This window comes from Hemibagrus wyckioides, linkage group LG17, assembly GCF_019097595.1.
Source record: "Hemibagrus wyckioides isolate EC202008001 linkage group LG17, SWU_Hwy_1.0, whole genome shotgun sequence".
NCBI lineage: Eukaryota > Metazoa > Chordata > Actinopteri > Siluriformes > Bagridae > Hemibagrus > Hemibagrus wyckioides.
Genome location: NC_080726.1, coordinates 12,060,887 through 12,081,816, shown reverse-complemented (window position 1 = coordinate 12,081,816; position 20,930 = coordinate 12,060,887). Strand labels below are relative to the sequence as shown.

Below are 20,930 nucleotides of genomic sequence, written 5' to 3'. Positions count from 1 at the left end.
AACTATTAATTGTATTGTGAGGATCATCACGGTTACCTGACATTAGGTTTTCTTCTCCAAACCTTAAGGGAGGACAATATACTTATTTACTTACTTGTTTAAACCTATTTGCACTTTTCCTTATTGATGCTATGGCTCTCTCATTTACGCTCTCCTGTCCTTGTCTGTCAGCTTAATCATATTAAGTACTTCATGCACTGTCATGTATCCTAGTATCAGGCCCACATCTGTGCATGACTGCCATTTACTATTTTTATACAGTAAATAAGCTATTTGGTATTTGGTAAATTTTGGTATTTAGGTATTTGGTAGCTTTGCACGCATATTCCTTGCTCGTGCAAAATGTTTGTTTGGTGTATATGAATTTTACTTCAATTTCTACATTCAGTTGTTTGGTTTACTCATATTGTCAAATAGTCATATCTTCTTCTTGTCATATCTGTGGCTGTTATGGCTAGGGCTCTTCTCTTCTGGTGCTACACTTAAGGCTACTGTGATTAAAGCTTCTTGCCCCAGCACACCCTGTTCCTAGCTCCCTTTCTATTTAGCAAGGACATGCACATAGCCCTTGTTGACAGATCTTTCTGACCTGCCTTCCTTTCTCGAATTTGCCAGAAACATGGACAAGACATGTGGATGCGGACGTGGCCGTGGAGCCCTCGTGCCCTCCAGCTGTACCCTGAGGTGCTGTTAGACACAAGGTCACGCTGTGAGGCGCATCGCATCTGAACTCGCCTGTCTCCAACTGAAGTCACTAGGTCTCCTTTCTCCTACCATTCACCTGGTTACACTCCAAGTTCTCCAACTTCCCCGGAACTTCCCTCAGGCCCTAGGCGTGAGTGCCCTACCTGTGCCCCGTACATGGCTGATAATAACTCTTCAAGCATGATTATATGTGGGGGGTTTTTAATGCTAATTTAAACTACTTCTCGTTATATGGTTAACTTTGCCACAGCTGAGTTGTTCCTATATTGCTTAAACACAGATTAAAATAAGTGAGATTAATATAGGTAAAGCAAAATAAGTAAAGATTAATATTAACTCGGGATTTACAGATTAAAATAGTCTTAAATTCGATTTGGCTTAAATGAATAAATTTAAGGATTAAAATGAACTTTTGATTTAATGATTAAAGTAGATTAGGATTAGATTTAGATTAAAATGAGTACGTTCTGAAGAAAAAATTTCAACAAACTCCAATAATCCAGGTCTTTTGAGGACTTCCTGAAGGAGCGATATACACACACATGAAATATTCATTAAATGAAGAGTATATTCCTGAAATTGCTCAGAATTCTGAAGATAAGTTTTGAGGGAAGAAAGTCGAAGAACTCAGTTAAAATGATAGAATATAATGTTATGCTATTTTTTATTTTCTCCCTACTCCATACTGATTTTGTTGATGTTGTGTGATGTTGAGTTAGGCACAACTGTGTTTTTATATCCCTCGCAGCTCTGGTACCTCACATTATACACTGAAATTGTTAAATGCTGCCTAAATTTGTGAGTTTCTTTTCTAATCACTGGTAATGTGATCACCATGAGCACACAGATCTGAGCTCATGAAACCAGAGACCCTGGAGAACACCAACACAAGAACATCAGAGTACCCATCTAAAAAAAAAAAAGTATTAAGTTCTTTTCAATCTTTTATATTTTTGGAATTGCTTAGGTTCATCGGATGACTGCAGGTGGTTATCAGTATGTGACTACATCATGATCATCATCCGCCATCCTCAGGGCTTCAGTAAATCAATATGATGGACCCTGAGGCATCTTTTAATATATACTGCTGAGACATGTCTCTGGGTGGTGCACTCTCACTAGTGAAGGAAAATATTGGAAGTACTTATCAGCGTGAACAGAACAGAGTTCTGAGCATGTCATCTGTTGTTTCAGTTGCAGTTAACACTCTAGTCTTTTGGAATGATGACGGCTGTTTAAAGCATTCACTGTCCTTCTATGCATGTAGTTGTTCTTATCTTCTTTTAGGTTAATGCTCAGAGACATTGGAGTGTGACTGCAGTAGTGATTTGGGGAATTAAATTGCGAGAGACTTCCAGGCATGGATTTGAAGGCCATGAGAAAATCTATGCAACTCAGACACCCAGTGATCTGCATATAAACTACTAACTAGAAATATAGAGTTTCACAGCAGAAACCTTCAGTCTATCATTTATATAGTGTATTGATATAGCATTTTATCAACCGAGCTAACTGCAGTTGATATTATATATGGATGTGGAATATAGGAACATGGAAAATAATAAAGTATTACATTTTTTATAAATGAATTTATAAAACCCTAACCCTAGTACTTCAAGCCACTCATCTACACCACTCAGGCATAACATTATGAGCACAGACAGGTGAAATGAATAACACTGATGATCACCTCAACATGGCACCTGGGATATATTAGGCAGCAAGTGAACATGTTGTCCTCAAAGCTGATGTGTTAGAAGCAGGAAAAATGGGCAAGCGTAAGGATTTCAGCGAGTTTGACAAGGGCCAAATTGTGATGGCTAGACGACTGGATCAGAGCATCTCCAAAACTGCAGCTCTTGTGGGGTGTTCCCGGTCTGCAGTGGTCAGTATCTATCAAAAGTGGTCCAAGGAAGGAACAGTGGTGAACCGGTGACAGGGTTATGGGCAGCCAAGGCTCATTGATTCACATGGGGAGCAAAGGCTGGCCCATGTGATCTGATCCAACAGACGAGCTACTGTTGCTCAAATTGCTGAAGAAATTAATGCTGGTTCTGATAGAAAGGTGTCAGAATACAAACTGCATCACAATGTGTTGTATTTTGGCACCAAAAGGGGGACCAACACAATATAAGACAGGTGGTCATAATGTTATGCCTGGTGGTTGTATTTTATGAGCCTTTAATGGGATTTAAAAGTGCGGGCTGTGCAGCTCTGTGTGTTTCTGTGCTGTAATTTTGCTCGGTGATATTCTGTTTCCCTCTAGTGGACATTGTGCCTCATATCACAAAAATTTAAATTATTACTGGACTGGAAGCGCCAGTCCATGGAGCAATGGAGCAATCTCAATGTCACTGATGTAATTAAAAATAACAAATAAATGGGTGATGTGTTGCATACATTAGAATATTAACTAAGCATTGTGTAAAACAAAAAAATAAAAACATTTGTTGGAAGGATAATAAATCTCAGCTGCATGATACATTCTATATTGTAAAATGCTAGAAATAATCACCAAATACAAGTCAGCTAGACAACAAAGAAAGACTAGAGGTCAGAGGACCTGAAATGCAACATGCATCTGAAGCCAATGCAGAGTGGACTAACTGAACATTTTCAGTTTAATAATATTAGTATATTGCAGTTTTGAATATCTGCTTCAGTCCTACTGTTTCGAGTTTATACTGTGTATAAGTCTTGCGCTAATTCTTAATCCTGTGCAAACATTACAAAGACGCATAGGACACAAACTGCACAACAGTGCAGGACAAAACGGTGCACACATAACTTAAATATCACTGGTCAGACTAAACATTGCAATATGCAAGTGAATTTGATATATGAAATACCCATGATGTATATGGGGGAGAATAAATGTTTGTGCTGTTGGAGTGAATGATATGATAGAACAGTCTTTAGCTTACAGTTAAACTGTGAAACTTCTACTAGTTCTTAACTTGTGAAACAACAGCTCCCTCTCCCCTCCTATCCTCCTATCACTATCATGGAACATCAGGTCAGCAGAACACTGTGGAAACTCAGAAAATCAGGAAAACAGCAGGTCCTGACCATGTCTCACCAGCAACACTTAGACACTACTCGAAACTACTGTCTCCTGCTCTCACTGATGTATTTAATCAGTCCTTAGCCAAGTGTATTGTGCCTCAGGGCACAAGGTGTGGACACTCTGTACCAGATTCACACGCTATAGACAATGCAGAGATGCCAATCAGCCTGCTACACGTTTTTGGACTGCGGAAGGAAACTGGAGGAAACCCACAAAACATGGGAAGAACATGCAAACTCAGTACACACAGGACAAGGAATCAAACCCCCAACCCTGGCAGTGTGAGGCAAACATGCTGACCACTGTCACCATGGCACCTGAATACAGTCACACAAATTCCAAAAGGTATTTAAGCTGTCACAAAAACGACTGCTCCTATTCAACAGCACAACAAAAGAATCAGAAACACGTCCTCCACTTCTGTCTGGTTCAGCCCTGTAACTTCACACACAAGCCAAGTACTCCAAACACAAGCTACAGTGCAACAATAGAAGTGCAGAGAAAAAAGCTTGGTGACTAGCTCCAGACCCTCACTTATCTGCACTCATCCAGCCAGTGTGAAGAAGACAGAAGGGAATATCAGAGCTGACTCCACACATAACACATTCTTCCCCCAGACCACATGGGCCAGCCTTCGCTCCACACGTGCATCAGTGAGCCTCGGCCACCCATGACCCTGTCGTCGGTTCACCACTGTTCCTTTCTTGGACCACTTTTGATAGATACTGACCACTGCAGACCGGGAACACCCCACAAGAGCTGCAGTTTTGGAGATGCTCTGATCCAGTCATCTAGCCATCACAATTTGGTCCTTGTCAAACTCGCTGAAATCCTTACGCTTGCCCATTTTTCCTGCTCCTAACACATCAACTTTGAGGACCGAATGTTCACTTGCTGCCTAATATATCCCACCCACTAACAGGTGCCATGATGAGGAGATAATCAGTGTTATTTACTTCACCTGTCAGTGCTCATAATGTTATGCCTGATCGGTGTATGTGTAGGTAATATTGCATCATATTCTATAAGGTTGTATTGCATTGCACTGTATTTTGTTATATTGTACTCATTGGTCAATGTGCTGTCCTGTACTATATGGGACACTGCACCAAAAATAATTCCTTATTCACCATGTGCTTGAAGAATAAAAGCATTCTGTTTCTGATCAGACAGAATTGAAGCATTGTTGTGATTTCTGAACACGTCAGCACACTGCTTAGTTGAAAACAGTTCACAATCTAAAATATTTCTCAAGCGTCCAGAAGGTGAACAGAGGTCAGTGTGTAGGAGTACAAGGTAGTTGTGTCTAATACACTGCTTAAATAACTCCAGCATGGCTGCTGCATCTAATACACTTGTCGCAGCACTGAGCACACTTATGTGCCACTACTGAGTGACCTCAATGTCACTGCTGGGCTGAGAATGCTGTGATGATACACTATATGGCCATAAGTATGTGGACATATGATCATCACACCCATATGTGTTGCTGAACATCTCTTGCCAGATTTAACCCACTCTTGCTGTTATAATAAACTCCACACATCTAAATAGGCCGGTAGATTTCGGGGCATGGATGAGGGGATGTGCACATTTAACCAGAAGGAGGTCTGTATTCCAATTAATCTCAAAGGTGTTCAGTGGGGATGAGGTCAGGGCTCTGTGCAGGACACTCGAGGTCTTTCACTCAAACCTTGGCAAACCATATCTTTATGGCAGTGTTACGCTGGAACATGTTTGGGCACAATTCTGTACTCCCCACATATGGATGTGTCCACATACTTTTAGCCAAATCATGTACCTGTTTAGTGGTGGTCATATTGTGGTTCCATTATATGATAGATGGCTTTTAATGGATTTTTTTAATCAGTCTTATTCTGTGGCTGTTAACATTTATGGACTTTGATTGTCTGATGTTTTCTGGTAAAGTGTTGATATGCATCCTATTTATTACTGCATTGCTCTGATCATGTCAACACAAACACCGCCACTTCCGGTCTGCTTGTTTAAACACTGCTGGTGGCCGAAATTAAACTGGGGTATGGTAAATATGACTTTTGTTCATTCTGAACGTTTATTTATTTGGATGAAAATGGATCTAATAACACACGGACAAAGAAAAATTCCTTAATTTCTGTGCACATTTAAAAAGTATAACTGTTTAAAAAGAAGTGAGAATTTATAACATCAGCCTGTCACTAGCCGGTATTTGCATTTTGCTAACGAGTCCCCTTGTAGTGCTTTGTACTCGGTGCCTGATTACAAAAATAACATCGTTCTCATTTAGGCTTTTTTGTTTCTTTTGAAAAGAAAACTAATTCGGAAAAGCGCATTCGTGTGCGCCATACACATGTCTTGTAGCTTTGTAGGATTTGTTGTGCAATTTTTCCTCACAGGTCTTATATGAGGGAAATGGTGCAGGCGTTAGTGAGACAGCTCACACGCACAGTGGTATATTGAAGGCCCCCATCTAGCAGACTGCTTTCTCTGGACAGCAAACACGGACATGGCGGATTACGATACCTACGATGACCGGGCTTACGGTAGCTTTGGTGGCGGAAGAGGGTAAGAAAAATATTTGTCTGAAGAACGGGAATTCGCGCTGTCGGTTGCAGGTTGAGCGAGTACGAGCCGGTGTAGTGTGGCGGTCGGCGGTTGCATTGAGTGGAAGCGAGAGCAGGCCCAGGCGCGCAGAGCGGTGTGGGGAGCTGCGCTCTCCCGGTATGATGAATGGGAAGTCGCTCGTTGAGAAAACGCAAGCGCGGGGATTGGCGCATCATCCAGATGTGCGTGCAGGATCACTAGGTCTCCTTGAACAATACCTTTCTCTTTGCGGTGAGCTAGCAATGCTAAAACGTGTATATATTAAACATTCAACTCGATTCTGGTGTAAGGTTTTTGCCAACGAGGCAGTTGGCGCCAGGTATCCGCGGTGAAGAAAACACACACACACCGAGCCCACATGGGCTACGAGCTGTGATGCACATAACAAGCGAAGCGAGGTCAGCGATTTATCTCTCATCTGCGATTTAACAAGCCGTTAAGAAATGTTTTATGGACTTGTTTTTTTGCACTAAAGCTGCTGTTGGACTGTGTGTTTGAAACGTGATCGCTACATGGAGGCTAATTGTAGCAAGTTAGCTCTCTGTGTGTCTCTAAACTGAGCAGCCCTGCATGGTGGGTGTAGAAATCGGGCCTGCTGCATTTCACTTCATTCTACACAACTGATCGTCTTAGTGACTTTGACTAGCAGACTTTCACGTGTACTCAGACGTTCACGTGTTTTCAGTCATGCAGAATTCTGAAAAATCGACGTTTACACGTGGTTTTTTTTTTTTTTATTTACGTTGTCGGAGTAGCCCAGATTACTGATTTTTTTTGTTTGTTATGCGTTTAGTTTAGTGTGTCTAGACGAAATTGCATTTCATATAAAAGCTAGTTATAGTATATAACTATAATTAAAGAAAGAATTTAAAGCAGGACTACGTGATTCACCAAGTCGCAGTTATTATAACGCTGCATAATGCTCCATGTGGTGGCTCTCGCTGCACGTGCCGCCTCTTTGTATACAGTGAAAGCGTTATAATTTGGCAGAAAGTCCTTGTTTATTCTGTTATGCACGTGCTCATCTAAAAAAAAAAAAAAAAGTAAAAGCTGGTGTGCTCAATCCCAGTGTTGAATTAATGATTAACGAACAGCAATAAAGTGCACTGCCTTGTGATAAGCGTTTCTGGCTGTTGACTTATCAGGCATCACAGCTGTATGTATGTTTAATGTGTACCTCTGAAGAAGCACACACACATCGCAAGCTCTAAAGAGTTTGTCAGTATGTTGTGAGAAAGATCTACATATCTGAAAGTAGTTTACATGTGATTACAGAACTTTTTTCCTCGTTAGTATAGGAGATCTGTACCTTTTGACCAGTAAAGGATTTTTCATGGAGAACTTGCATCGTTTCATCACATCACTTTGAGTTTTAATATGATGAGTGATGCAGCGTAGAAGATGGAGTGGTACGTGGTAGGGTAGATCCTAATTGCCTTGTTAATTGCCTACACACCCATTTAATTGGCTTTTTCAATTGAAATATTTTTTATTTTTATGTAGATGTTTAATTCCAGTTTTTTTTTTTTTTTTGCTTCTATAATATAACCCAAGTCACATATTAAGTTATAACCATATATATTAACATTTTCACTTGTATCGTTTTAGGTAAGGTGAAGCTATGAAGGTCCCCCGTTTTTACATGATGGATCGGTCCATTTATGCACAAATTTAGGTTATTTAAATGTCAAGGCTTGGTTGTCTCCTAGTTGAGAAGCACAAAGACGCTATTCTATCTCGGTGAGGAATTTTTCGAGCCACTCTGCTGCTGATTTCATTTGTTCTGTAAGTTACATGGAATCTTATTGCTTACAGTACACAGTACATTATTCACAGCTGTGGAGGTCACTTTCAACTCACTGTCTTTTTTTTTTTTTTTAAAAGCGGTTTTATGATTCAAATTATAGACATGTGTAGTCCAAATATTTACAGATAGTCAGATTTGAGTGTTTACTCAGATATTGCCCTGCATAAAAGTAATAATTTCCATTTGGATCGCAAAGCAGTTTAAATTAAGGACAGCACAGACTTTGCTTCCACAATAGTTTTGTGCGGATTATATTAAAGCGAACTGATGTGAATAGTGTGTACACAGTTAAAATTTACAATATTTTGTCATTTTGTTTGAGAATTATTTTTATTTTAAATGTAAATGCATTTGCATACATGGGGTACATTTTCATATCTAGCAAGATAACGCACAACATAAATAATAACAAAATAATGCTGTGGCAGTTTTGTTTAGAAATGATATAAGGTCTGTAATGTGACGGCTCACCTTTTAATGTAATGACAAATAATTCTGTTCAAAATCAATTGGGTTTTTGATTTGTTTTGTAAGTTGCATGAAAACCTGTTGCTCACGCTACATCATTCACAGCTGTGGAGGTACGACTCAACCCACCGTAAATCGTTTTTGAGATCTTATGATTTTTAAGTAATGTTTAATCCAAATAGTCAAACATGGGTTTTTCCTCCCAAATACATTAAGTTAGCCCTGTGTAAACCATTGAAGCAATTCGATTCAAGGACAGTTCAGATTCTGCAACGTTTCTACTTGTGCAACCTTTTCATAAAACAGAGCAGCACTATCCAACATATTTGCTAATTACAGAGAGTGAACAAAGAAACCGGGGCAGAACGAATGATTGAATGCCGCCAATGAGTCTTAAAAATGAAATTTTCTCTTGTACCTCATTTATTTTTGTATACTTGATGTTAAATTTCTAAAAGCTTAATAAGGAAAGCACGAGATGACTGAATGGAATGAGTGAGTGAGTCATGGCTACATGTTCAGTCTCTCTCAAAACCTGCCGTTGAAGCTTACACATTTAGCCAGTTTCTTTTAACCTTTGGGAAGACTCGCTGCACTCTTTATAGGACGGTTTGTAGGACGAATACGGCACTAAATCAATAAGCCAAATGTATACTTCCCAAATCATTCACCAGGAAAGATGTAGTGACGACTCGTCAGCATAGTAATGCAAGAACTGACGATGTTTTCAGTGTGAAAAGAGGTGCAATCTCAATTCATAGCCAGAAAAGAAATCTTATTTTTTCAGAAATCATACAGCCCTGCCTTAATAAAACTGGTTTATGCCAGTTCAGCTTCTTGTAGTTGGAAAATTTTGACTCATTTTACACGCATCCAGAAAGATACTTGTCGTAACAGCAATATTGAACTTCTTTGTAGTTAGTTTGATGTAATTCAAACAAAATTGTGGCTTTAATAACCATGAAAAGCCCTCAACATCAACAGAAATGGCCAGCTTTCCTTCTGTGCTTTCCCTGTAGATACATTTCCTTTGACACCAGTGGAATGTCTCTGGCACATTGGACTCCTTCCATGCGTCGTCTTTTCAAACACACGCTTGCAGGGACACAATTTCTATCCGAATTTTATCGGTTCTTCCTTCGTAAAGCTTCTATGCACCGTCGTTCTCTCCCAGCTCCATTTCAGCAGGTGTAACATGTATGTCTGTTTTGTTTTTTTGCTCAGTATAATGCTTTATAAATGAATGTGTAGACACAGGGTTGTGAGCTCTGCAGTGCTGGGGAGTGATGCCTTTTCCATTTGTGAGCTGACTGCTCGCTTTATAACACACGAGAGATTATAAAACTGTTAGCACAGAACCCTCCGGAGGAAACACAAATCATTTTCTTTCTGTGTCGCTTCTACAAAGGAAAATTAGTTGCAGTGAAAGAGTTTGTTTCATTTTGTTGTGGCCTTAAGCATTTTTGCAAATATTCATTACAGCAATGTGTTGTAACGATATTTGTCTTTGGGTAGGAACAGGTTTTAGCCGAGTAATTGTCAGTGTTGCAGAAAATAATTTTCATTTTTGTTGGTCACAAATAGGAAATGGCCAAACATGATGTCTGAGATTTTGGGTGATAACCCTGGATATCACTATAACGCATTATAATGCAGAACAAAAGCAGGCCTTTTGTCAATCTCAGTCTTATATTTAAGAGACTCCCCCCCCGAGGAGAAATGGTTTCTTAGCTATGATTTGATTCCACATATAAACATATTGCCTTCTTGATACATCACTCTTTTCATTGTTTTCCCCCCGAAGTGACGTATTATTTTCAGGCGTCGGTGTCTATTACACAAAAAGCTTTGTCACTTTAATCTTAGGCAGTTTTCACGCTGACGGTTTAGTCTGAAACACAACACGGTTTGCATGAAAGGTTGGTAATGTGGGCTGAGGGAACGCCCCGCAATTCTCGTGAATGTGAACACAGCTCAGACTCTGGACTGCACTTTTTTCAGGATGTAAAGTATGAGCTACTTATTTCCCCTCTCTATTTGTTTCCACAACATGCGTGTATCATGAAAGGCAGAGGAATGTCATGGAGCGCAGATGAGGTGGTGTCTTACTGCAGACAATAGCAGCAAAATAATCATGTATAATGAAAATAGTCATGTATTCTCCATGCACGTTTTTGTGGTGATGAACACGCATGCACTGGGGTTCGATAAAATAGTGAGTCTGTAATCATTCTAACACTGCAGAGGAGCTGGAAACAAACTTGATTCAAACCACAGCAGACAACAGTGTGAGAGCCGCCTTCATGTCATGAATGTAACATGGTCACAGTTCAGTAGGCGTTTCAGTCGAGTGTTTTTTTCATCTATACGCTCTGCTTCATATTTATTATTGTGAAATCAAATGTTTAACTGGCATCAGACCACTAATAACTGTTCATAAGCAATTATTATGAATAAAAAAAGTGCTGTCTGAAGTGGTTTGATCCAGTGTAGTGTATGACAGATAAAGCAGCTACAGCCAACGGTAACACTACATGCTGTGTAGCAGAGGAAGTTTGGCGGTGAGCAAAAACAGATCCAGAAGGTTATGTAAGGTGAATGCTGAACTGCAGAGAAAACTGGAACAACTATAAATGACCGTGATTTAAATATCTGTCATAGCCTGATATGATGTGTGAAGGCTGGTGTATAAACTGTTCTGAGCCAGGTCTAAAAACAAATATGAAACTGTTCATGCAAATGCATGCTGTTTGAGACACTAATAATGTGTATGCTTGCTGGTGTTGGTGCAACTGGGATTATAACAGCAATGATGTACATGCCATCAACAGAACAAACCAGATAAGCCACACATGCAATGTCATTTCAGCTACAGTTTCCAGTCATTATATTCAATGTTGTTTTTGGCCTGCAAATACAACCTGATTACTCTGGTTAATTCATTAGTTTTTTGGGTCACCAAGGAGTAAACAAGTACTGCCATGGACGCTAATATGGTTAGAATATTACGATTTATTTAGGTTATGTTATCTTTAACATTTTATACTGTTGTAATTCTAAAAATATCTTAGTGTATGGTAACAATTTTGCCATTTCAGATTAGTTTTATACATGTTTGGGAGCACAAAAACTGCACTCAAGTATAAGCATATCAAGCAATCCCTGTTCAGTCTTTGGTACCATTTGTAACCAAATTAATTACACTATATTGGCAAAAGTTTTGGGACACCATTCCAAATCATTGAATTCAGGGGTTGGGCTTGGCCCCTTAGTTCCAGTGAAAGAAACTCTTAATGCTTCAGCATACCAAGACATTTTGTACAATTTCATGCTCCCAACTTTGTGGGAACAGTTTGGGGATGACCCCTTCCTGTTCCAACATGACTGTACACCAGTGCACAAAGCAAGGTCCATAAAGACATGGATGTGCAAGTTTGGTTTGGAGGAACTTGACTGGCTTCCACAGAGTCCTGACCTCAACCTGATAGAACATCTTTGGGATGAATTAGAACAGAGACTGCGAGCCAGGCCTTCTCGTCCAACATCAGTGCCTGACCTCACAAATGCGCTTCTAGAGAAATGGTCAAAAATAAACACACTCCTAAACTTTGTGGAAAGCCTTCTGAGAAGTGTTGAAGCTGTTGTTGTTGCAAAGGGCAGGTCAACTCCAGATTAAATTCATGTGCATGGTTCACGGTCTCATTAAGAGTTCCTTTCACTGGAACTAAGGGGCCAAGCCCAACCCCTGAAAAACAACACCTGAGTTCAATGGTTTGGAGGTCCCAAAACTTTTGCCAATATAGTGTATATTGTTTAATAGAAATCAAAGCTCTGGAAAATGCATTAGTCACATTGGATGATTCCTGGAATTGGTAATATAACATCAGATTAATTTTGGCACATATGTCATTTTATGTAATTTTAAGACCCCGAGGTGCAGGCGGCCCAGGCGGACCCCGCAAGCAGAAGGAGCTCCCCACAGAGCCTCCATACACAGCGTACGTCGGCAACCTGCCTTTCAACACAGTACAAGGAGACATAGACGCCATCTTCAGAGACCTCAGCGTGAGGAGCGTGCGACTAGTCAGAGACAAAGAGACCGACAAGTTTAAAGGTGAGTCATGATTAAAAGCTTAATAATGATTTCATGATAAAACATCAGTATCTGCCCACCATTCATGCGTTTGTTCCGACTTTTTTTTTTAGGTTTCTGTTATGTCGAGTTTGATGACTTGGAATCTCTGAAAGAGGCTTTGACGTATGATGGAGCTGTGAGTAACCTGTGTTTCTGTAAAAAAAAAAAAAAAAAAAAAAGTCAAGTAGTAATGCAGACCGTGCTGACATGCCGCTGCTCTCTTTTTTACAGCTGCTTGGAGATCGGTCACTGAGGGTGGACATTGCCGAGGGCCGGAGACAAGAGCGAGGAGGTGGATTTGGCTTCCGAAAAGACGACAGAGGTACGGGTCTCTGAGGAGTCCGCTCAGTCATAAAACTCCCCATATTTTCAGAAGTTCACTTGAGGTTTTCTGTATTTTTATTTATTTTTTTGTGCACTAACTCTTTCAGATATTTTTGTCTTCACTCACTCTGTCTTTCAGTGTCTCACCAGTGTCTACTCAAATCCAAGTCTTAGTCTGAAGGAATAGTAAATCAGCTGGCAAGAAATGGAAAAATAGTGCTAGTACATTTCAATGATTTTAATTAGAGTATCGTTCACGTACTAAATCGAAGTACACTGGTCATTTTCACAAAAAATTGAGGTCAGACGATGTTTGCAGGACTAAAAAAGGCTATGTTTATTAATATTGGGAGTATATACCATGCTTGCATAATACGTTGCAATATTTAGTTGCAATATATTGCAATATACGTTGCAATATGTAATATGTGACGTTTACATCTTTCATTCATCAGTATCAGCTTTATTCTGGTCAGGATAATACAGATTAAAAAGACTAATATGTTTGGATTTTGTGAAATGGTACCATTTCAGAACTGCTTGAGTAGCAGAAGGAAAAGTGAGAGAGATTCCTGCAAAGCAAGCTCCTTTTTTATTTGATTTTTCTTTTTAGAAATTCAGCCACCTGTGCTGTTCTGCTGGATATCTGTATAAATATCATAGTCCTGATGCGATTACTTTAATAAATCATACTTTTATAAATCCGAAATATCCAATTTATAATATTTTGTGTGGGGTTTTTTTTTTGTCACTGGCTAAAGATTTAGCTTATTTGGCAACACATTTTCCAATGAATTTTATAAGAATATTTACCTAATAGAATCTGAATCCCAAGCATTCAATAAAAAAAACCCACTTAAAATGCATAAGAATAGTGGCTTTATGAGTAAGATGACACTATAAGGAATGTTCAAAACAGTGATGGTGTCCCTTGCATCTGCCATGTCGTTCTTTTTGTATCTCCCACTTGCTGAAGTATTTGCATCATTTGATTTGTAGGCTGTCTAAAGGGGAGGTACTTTATTCCACTAAGCCAAATAACTTGGATTTTAGTAGGCGACGGTTCACTTCCTGCTCATTCTTCATTCACGACAGTTTCTTTCTTTGCTCTTCTTTTCTTCTAATAGCAAATAATCCTCCATCGTGGGCTTCCCTGATCCTCTCCTCTTAGCTTCACTTACATGTGAACTGTTTTCCCAAGGCTGCCTTTCTGTGAAAATGGTTCCACCTTTCCTAGCAGTGTGACTAACCAGGGCATGGCAGGAGATCACTTTATCAGAACCAGTGTGTGTGTGTGTGGATGGTCAGCCCCACACCTTTTCTTAGATTGCAGTGTGTTTTAAACGTAGCCCCATGTGCATTTCAGGCCGCGGTGGGCCCAGAGGAGGGGGACGAGGGGGACGAGACTCCAGAGACGACTTCGACCATTCAGGAGGAGGTGCGATGAGTGGGAACAAAGGCATATGGGAAAAGGAAAAAAAAAAAAGCCTAGATCTAGAATACCCTCAGTCATAGAAATGAAGAGATGCTGTAATTTTCCCTTGTCTTTTCCATAGATGTGTTTTTTTTTTCATGATGTCATAGGGGCTCCATCTCATTGCCATCAGCCATATTGTTACAGTCTCACTGCTGGTGTGGAAAGAGATCCCTTTCAGGAGTTGTCGATAAATACTGATCTGACTTGAGCTTTATTTTTAATTACTCTGAAGCAAATTTTTAGATCAGTATTTTGGTACAACTTAGATTTTAGATTTGTCGATACATGCATTAAAATGTCCTTTTTTTTCCCCTCAGGATTTAGAGATGATGACTTCATGGGTGGGAGGAGTCGCGGAGGCAGTCGTCCTGGCGACAGACGGGGTGGCGGCGGCGGTGGAATGGGCCGCTACAGAGATGGACCTCCACGTGGAGGCCCGACAGACTTCAGAGAACCCTCTGATGGTGTCATAGCTTTATTTATGCTTTTTATTTGTGTATTAATTCTGTAAGACTTAAATCTTTTTAAGGACTGTAAATGATCCAATATTTATAAGTGGTTATATTCTTGGCATATTTTGGAGTTTAAGGCTGGCTGTGATGGTGGTGGTAGTAGTAATAATAGTAACAATAAAGATAAAGATTTACTTCAGAGTACAAGATGAAACCACCTACCATCTGTCTGCTTGGCAGAGGAATATCCTGTCCTAAAATATATGCACACACTCACTGTCCACTTTAATAAGAATATTAGCACTCCTATTTGAGTAGTTATCCAATTATCTCTTCATCTGCATGCAGTGCATGAACCCATGCAGATTCAGGTCAAGAGCTTCATTTGATGTTCACATCAAGCATCAAAATAGGAGAAAATGTATGATTTCTGTGAGGTTTTTGATACAGGATAGGCTTGTGTATTTCAGAAACTGCTGATCTCCTGGGATTTTCACACTACAGTCTGGGTCTTAGGTGGCAGGAAGTCTATAAAAACGAGCAGTAACTCGTATTACCATCCTTTACATCTACGGTCAGCAGAAAAGCAACCCACGATGCACAAGACATCGGACCTTGAGGTGGATGAGCTACAACCACAGGTCACCACCTCAGATTCCACTCCTTTCAGCCAAGAACCCTGCATTCACAGATGATCTTTGTTTTATGTGCTATTCCCTGTAACTTCTAGAGACTATAGCATTTTTTGAAATACTCAAAAACACCCATGTCACAGAGATCACTTTTTTTTTCTTCTTTTTGATGTTTGATGATGAACATTAACTGAAGGTCTTGACCTCTATCTGCATGATTTGATGCATTGGTGGTGGTGCTGCTGCATGACTCAATAATTGGATAACAGCATAAATGAGCAGGTGTTCCTGTTAAAGTGGACATTAAGTGTGCAAACAGACTCAAATTAACTGTTACGCTAGGGAAGAAAGATTTTGCAATTCAATACAAATTTATTCGGACTGATCAAATTTATCCTTTGAAGGGTGCGATCTCTCTGTAAAGCATGAGGGCTCACTGAATGAACTGATGCGTTGGAAGTGATCTAAATCTTCATTCGAAGCCACCAGACCTCAACCAGCACCATCAAAAATAAACAGTTAAGGGAAGGATTTTGTACCTTCTCTCCAGTCCTTGTACAATCTATGCCAAGGTGCATTGAAGCTGTTCTGGCAGTTGGCTTTTCTTTAAATTGTCACCTGTCTGTACATTAGCTTAAAGTGCTTGGTATTACTCATTTGTGCATTTGCACTAACTTTAAACCGGTGCTGTAGTGACACCTACTGGTGGTTTTTAGTCATGTTTCTTGGTTCTGTTGCCTTTCCCTCAGCTGTGCTGTTTGCTCAGTGTCATTATTTTTAATCCCATCCAAAAAAAAAAAGAGCTGAGGGCAAAAATGTGTTTTAGTATCTGTAATATCTAGTACTGTTTATCATGTCTGTAATATACAGCAGTGTTGACCCTGTATTTTTTTTTTTTTTTTCTTATCTCTTCTTCAGAGGAAAGAGCACAGAGACCAAGGCTACAGTTGAAGCCTCGCACAGTCTCCGAACCCCTGAACCAAGTGGCCAACCCAAATTCGGCCATCTTTGGGGGTGCCAAACCCAGGGAGGAGGTAATATCCAAAGAAAAACACTAAAGAGACTGCAGCCTCCCTCAGTACGCTGAGCTGGATAGAGAGAAAGAGGGAGGGAGGGAGGGAGGGATGGATGGATGGAGTGGGTGGGAGCACCAGGGAGAGGAAAGTGCAGGACCAGGACATGAAGACAAAATGACACACACAAACACATACAGGAAAAAAAAAAAGTATCATCATGCCAACAGGAATATAAGACTTGGTCATCATTCCTAATAATTAGAGATGAATCCCTCCTTCTTCCGAATCGGATTTGATTTGATTATATTTATTTAGGAAGGAAAAATGTTTTAAAAATGTTTATGACAGTTTCACACACACACAAAGGAGCAGCTCGTGAATGCATGTCAAACTGATCCATCGTTTTTACGTCCACCCCTGCTTCCCTGTAAATAGTGCCTGCTCTGTACTGTAGTTTGTCAGGGGAAAGCTCATTCACGTTCTTTGTGGTGCAAAAAGGGTTTGATATAGCTGCTCTCTTAAATGGAATCCAAACTGTTTTAACTATTTTTTTCTCTCTCTCTTTTAAGTCAAATGCTAATAAACTCCCCCATTACAGTTCTGTGCAGTTGTAACAATGCAGTTTGGATGTGGATTTAATTTGGTACAGCCTCTTTTTTTCCCTTGCAGGAGGTTATAGATACATGTAACTTGTGCTTTTCAATAAATTTTTGTGCCGGTGATGCAGGTTATACTGTCAGTGGATATTTCTCCTGCCTTGCCTTCACGCGCCTTGGTTTTTTTTTTTTTTTTCCTTCAATGTTACCCCTGGAAACATTGTAGATTTGATGTTTTCAGAGTTGGCACAAGCAGTTTTATGTCCTGCATGGTCAGCACACCAGCTCTCACTTGTTTTGTGGAGATCCCTCCAGTAAAAGAAAAAAAAAAGAAATAAAAAGAGGGGAAGGAAAAACAAATAAATATCTGAATGCGCACCAGGCTGCTAGGATGGTGCTCTCCTAGCCCTGGTTGTTGTGGTTAATGGAAAATTGGCTCATTTCAGCTGTGTGGTAGAATTGTACAAGCAGTGTTCAGTTTTGGGGTGAATGTAAAATAACATTTAATGAACAGAATTAATTGAAGTTTCTTTTATTAGCTTACTGCAATCTCCTGTTCACATGGGGCTGATTTTTTTGTTATTTGGTCACTGTGTTTATCAAAAAATATTAGGTGTTACCTTTCAGCCTTTGTGAAACAGGCCCTTGTGAAATCATTGTTCTTATTTTTTGTTTGTTTTTTTTTTTCTTGTTAAAGAATTGATATAGCTGTGTGGCTGCATTATTCCGGAAGGCTAGACTGGATCTACAGGCTTTGGCCAGCAAAAAAATCTTTCAAGGTGCCAGGCTTCCCCCAATTGGCTAAAGAGAAGATGATTGAAAATGGGCACGGCATGGGTTAACACCCACCCGTGACTATCTGCTATAAATGAACTTCCTACACACCTAAGCGAGACTCACCTAAGCGAGGACAGTGGCTTCAGTTTCATTCTGTTGCCTTTGGGTAAGGATCTTACAGTATGTGATTTTTGTCTCCTTTTCCCAAGGCATTGTCATGTTAAATCGATTTGAATTGCCAGAAAACAGGAATAACTGCTACCCGACTGTGTCTTGTGTATTGCTTCCTAACTTGCTGCTCAGTTGTTTTGAAATAACCGTTTTAGTTTCCACTGTCTTAACCATTAAACAGCTTAAGTGTTAGGAGAATCGAAATACTTCTTTGTTTCATACATTTATTCAACATTTTTGAAAGACTTTTTTTGACCATGTCTGTATAATCCATGAGAAATGCTTTCTGTGATAAAGATACAGCCACACTATGAGTAGAAGAGTGAAATGAAAGCATGGTAGATTATGAACATGGATATCAGCTACAGTGTCAGTCAGGCTCTTTAACTTCCACAGCATGTATTTCATCAAAAAGGAAAAAAAAAGGAAAAAAAAAGCTGTGGATCTCTAACACGTCAGTAATGCTGCCTTCACATAGGAACTATAAGAACAAACATCATACACACACACACACACAGAACACACACACTTTCCAGTCAAGTGACATCAGCCACTCGTCTTGTCTACGATTAGATCAAGTGTAGAATTCTCTTTGGGTATCCATGTGTTGCAACCATTTTATTTTACATTTTACTGGACATGAGATGAAAGTCGTAGAGCATTTTCTTACTGTACTATAAAAAAAAAAAAAAGGAATTGGCTGTTTTTATTCTTTTGTTTTTCTTTTCATTTTCCTACACTGTTTATGGCAATAAAATGTATCATCTTAAAAATGTTTCAAATGAATATGATGACTGAATGCCGCATTTTCAGCACTTGAGCTGAGGTTCATGTTCAACAAGGCACAAATAAGTACAACTAACTAGGAACATTTTCTATAAAGCTGGACTGGGACATCTGGTGGTTTAGGAGAGTGTTCACCCAATTCATGACTCCAGCATACTCTGTCTTTTAGCTGTTTAGGTACACAGGTAAAATATGCAGTTGTAATTTTTAATAAAGCAGAGTAGTTGGAGGCTCAGTGTCGGTATATTTGTGCAAGTAGACATCGATCCTCCTGCTTCACTGATATCAAAACAAAATCCACATTTTAACCGAATAATGAATACTTCTTTGGTAAGCATTAGACAAGGCATCTACCCCACAAGTAGAATTTATCTGAACTAGTATCCTTTAAGGTTTGCACTGCATTTTGTTGCCCTTATATTACAGCAATATCTGTTTCTTAGATCTCATTGATTAAAAGGTATTGAATCATTTCTCTCCAGCATTACAGTACTTCGGCCTGCAAGTCAAATCGAAGGGCTATATTATTATGCTTGCCTTAATAGATTTAGAATAACCTGGGTAAAGATATTTTTTTTCTTCATAAATACAAATCTAACTTGATATGGTGTAGCATAGAGATGTTTGTTTAACTTTTAATGGAAGGAGTCTCCAGTAATTTTATAACAATCTATTATGGATGAGCCTTCAAGCCAGGAGGGTTTGTTTTTCTTCTTCTTGTTTCTCTGTGGAATGACAAGCTGACATTTTTGCCTGTTTAATTTCAAGAGGGAACACAGAGGCGAGCAAGGAAACAACTGTTTATAGCTGCTTTAATCAGTAGTAATAACGTGAACTATTTTAAGAGAAATTATACAACAATATATGTAAATGGTACATGTTTAGAACATTTATCCATTAAGATTCATATAAAGTATATTCTTACTAATCAAGACTGGGATAAACTTTTAATTTCAGCAGAAAGCCTACATTTTAAATATACAGACAACCCAAACGCACCCTACCCTCTTGGTGACCACATTTATTTAATCTGTAGCCTAGTCTGACTTATTGGCAAGCAAAATTTCAGATACAATGAGGACTAAGACTACTTGTCTTGAGGCTCATCAACTTGCACCCACTAGAGGTCAGAATTTTACTATTCATGATGTAAAATATATTTTTTCCTTCTGTATTTCAATATTCTAAAAGCATGTAGCCAGGTGGAGAAGACAGTAGCATTTGTGCACTGGGTTCCTGCTTACTCTAAAGGACATCAGCTTCTTCAGAAGATAAAACCTGCTCCGGTACAGCGTGGCAATTTTCACTTCCCAACCCAACTGTGACGTCTCAAGATATTAAACCACCACATCCTGTTTCTAGAAGATGCCCTTCCACTAAGATGTCGATCAGGCCTAATTGATACACACCTCCTTGTGTCTCCAAGACATGTTATTTCATGAAATGGATCCAAAGATTGTATTATAAAAAAATGACTTAAAGTCCTTTGTTTCAGAATTAAGGCTATACTGATATTTCTGGTATGCTTGCATCATTTTCTACTTTATCCACCAAACAGAAAGACATTTTGGATCACGGTAAGAGTGAATAAACTGAAATTTTAAAGAGGTGGAGCTTTCACAGCATTTGACTTGCAGGTAGAGGCATGACTGTGTAGAATAAATAAATACTGCCTGTGTGGTCTGACCAGCTCCCTGCGGTCAAAACACAGGCTGAGCTGGTAAAACTGGCGAGTACTGACAGGTGGAATGATTCTGTTTTTCACAGTAATAAGGAAACTTTTCAAGTGAAGCTTGTTCCTACAAAACACACGAAAAATCTTACATTTTTAGTAATTGCATAATATGGTAATAATGTGTGTGTGTGAGAGAGAGATTAATAAATACATTTTTTAAAAATGGGCAAGCTACAAT

The 20,930-nt window shown here is 39.3% G+C and overlaps 1 protein-coding gene across 3 annotated transcripts; it reads left to right on the top strand.

The window, feature by feature from the left end:
• Nucleotides 1-6,176: 6,176 nt before the first annotated feature.
• On the top strand, nucleotides 6,177-19,488 carry eif4h (eukaryotic translation initiation factor 4h). 3 transcript variants are annotated; one of them, XM_058412978.1, is made up of 8 exons: nucleotides 6,177-6,337; nucleotides 12,578-12,765; nucleotides 12,858-12,922; nucleotides 13,018-13,108; nucleotides 14,477-14,548; nucleotides 14,905-15,051; nucleotides 16,590-16,705; nucleotides 17,981-19,488. In XM_058412978.1, the coding sequence occupies exons 1-8, from the start codon at nucleotides 6,279-6,281 to the stop codon at nucleotides 17,984-17,986; spliced, it is 744 nt and encodes a 247-aa protein (XP_058268961.1). In that variant the 5' UTR covers nucleotides 6,177-6,278; the 3' UTR covers nucleotides 17,987-19,488. The 3 variants fall into 3 exon arrangements, with proteins under 3 accessions (XP_058268961.1, XP_058268962.1, XP_058268960.1); XM_058412979.1 differs by lacking the exon at nucleotides 14,477-14,548; XM_058412977.1 differs by lacking the exon at nucleotides 17,981-19,488 and having other exon boundaries at nucleotides 16,590-16,744.
• The last annotated feature ends 1,442 nt before the right edge of the window (nucleotides 19,489-20,930 follow it).

Excerpts from the sequence above, each read along its gene's own strand:
- eif4h (XM_058412977.1), top strand. The coding sequence starts at position 6,279 with ATGGCGGATTACGATACCTACGATGACCGGGCTTACGGTAGCTTTGGT. Across the intron at positions 12,923-13,017 it reads CTTTGACGTATGATGGAGCT|CTGCTTGGAGATCGGTCACT; the intron begins GTGAGTAACCTG and ends TCTTTTTTACAG. Across the intron at positions 15,052-16,589 it reads CTTCAGAGAACCCTCTGATG|AGGAAAGAGCACAGAGACCA; the intron begins GTGTCATAGCTT and ends TCTCTTCTTCAG.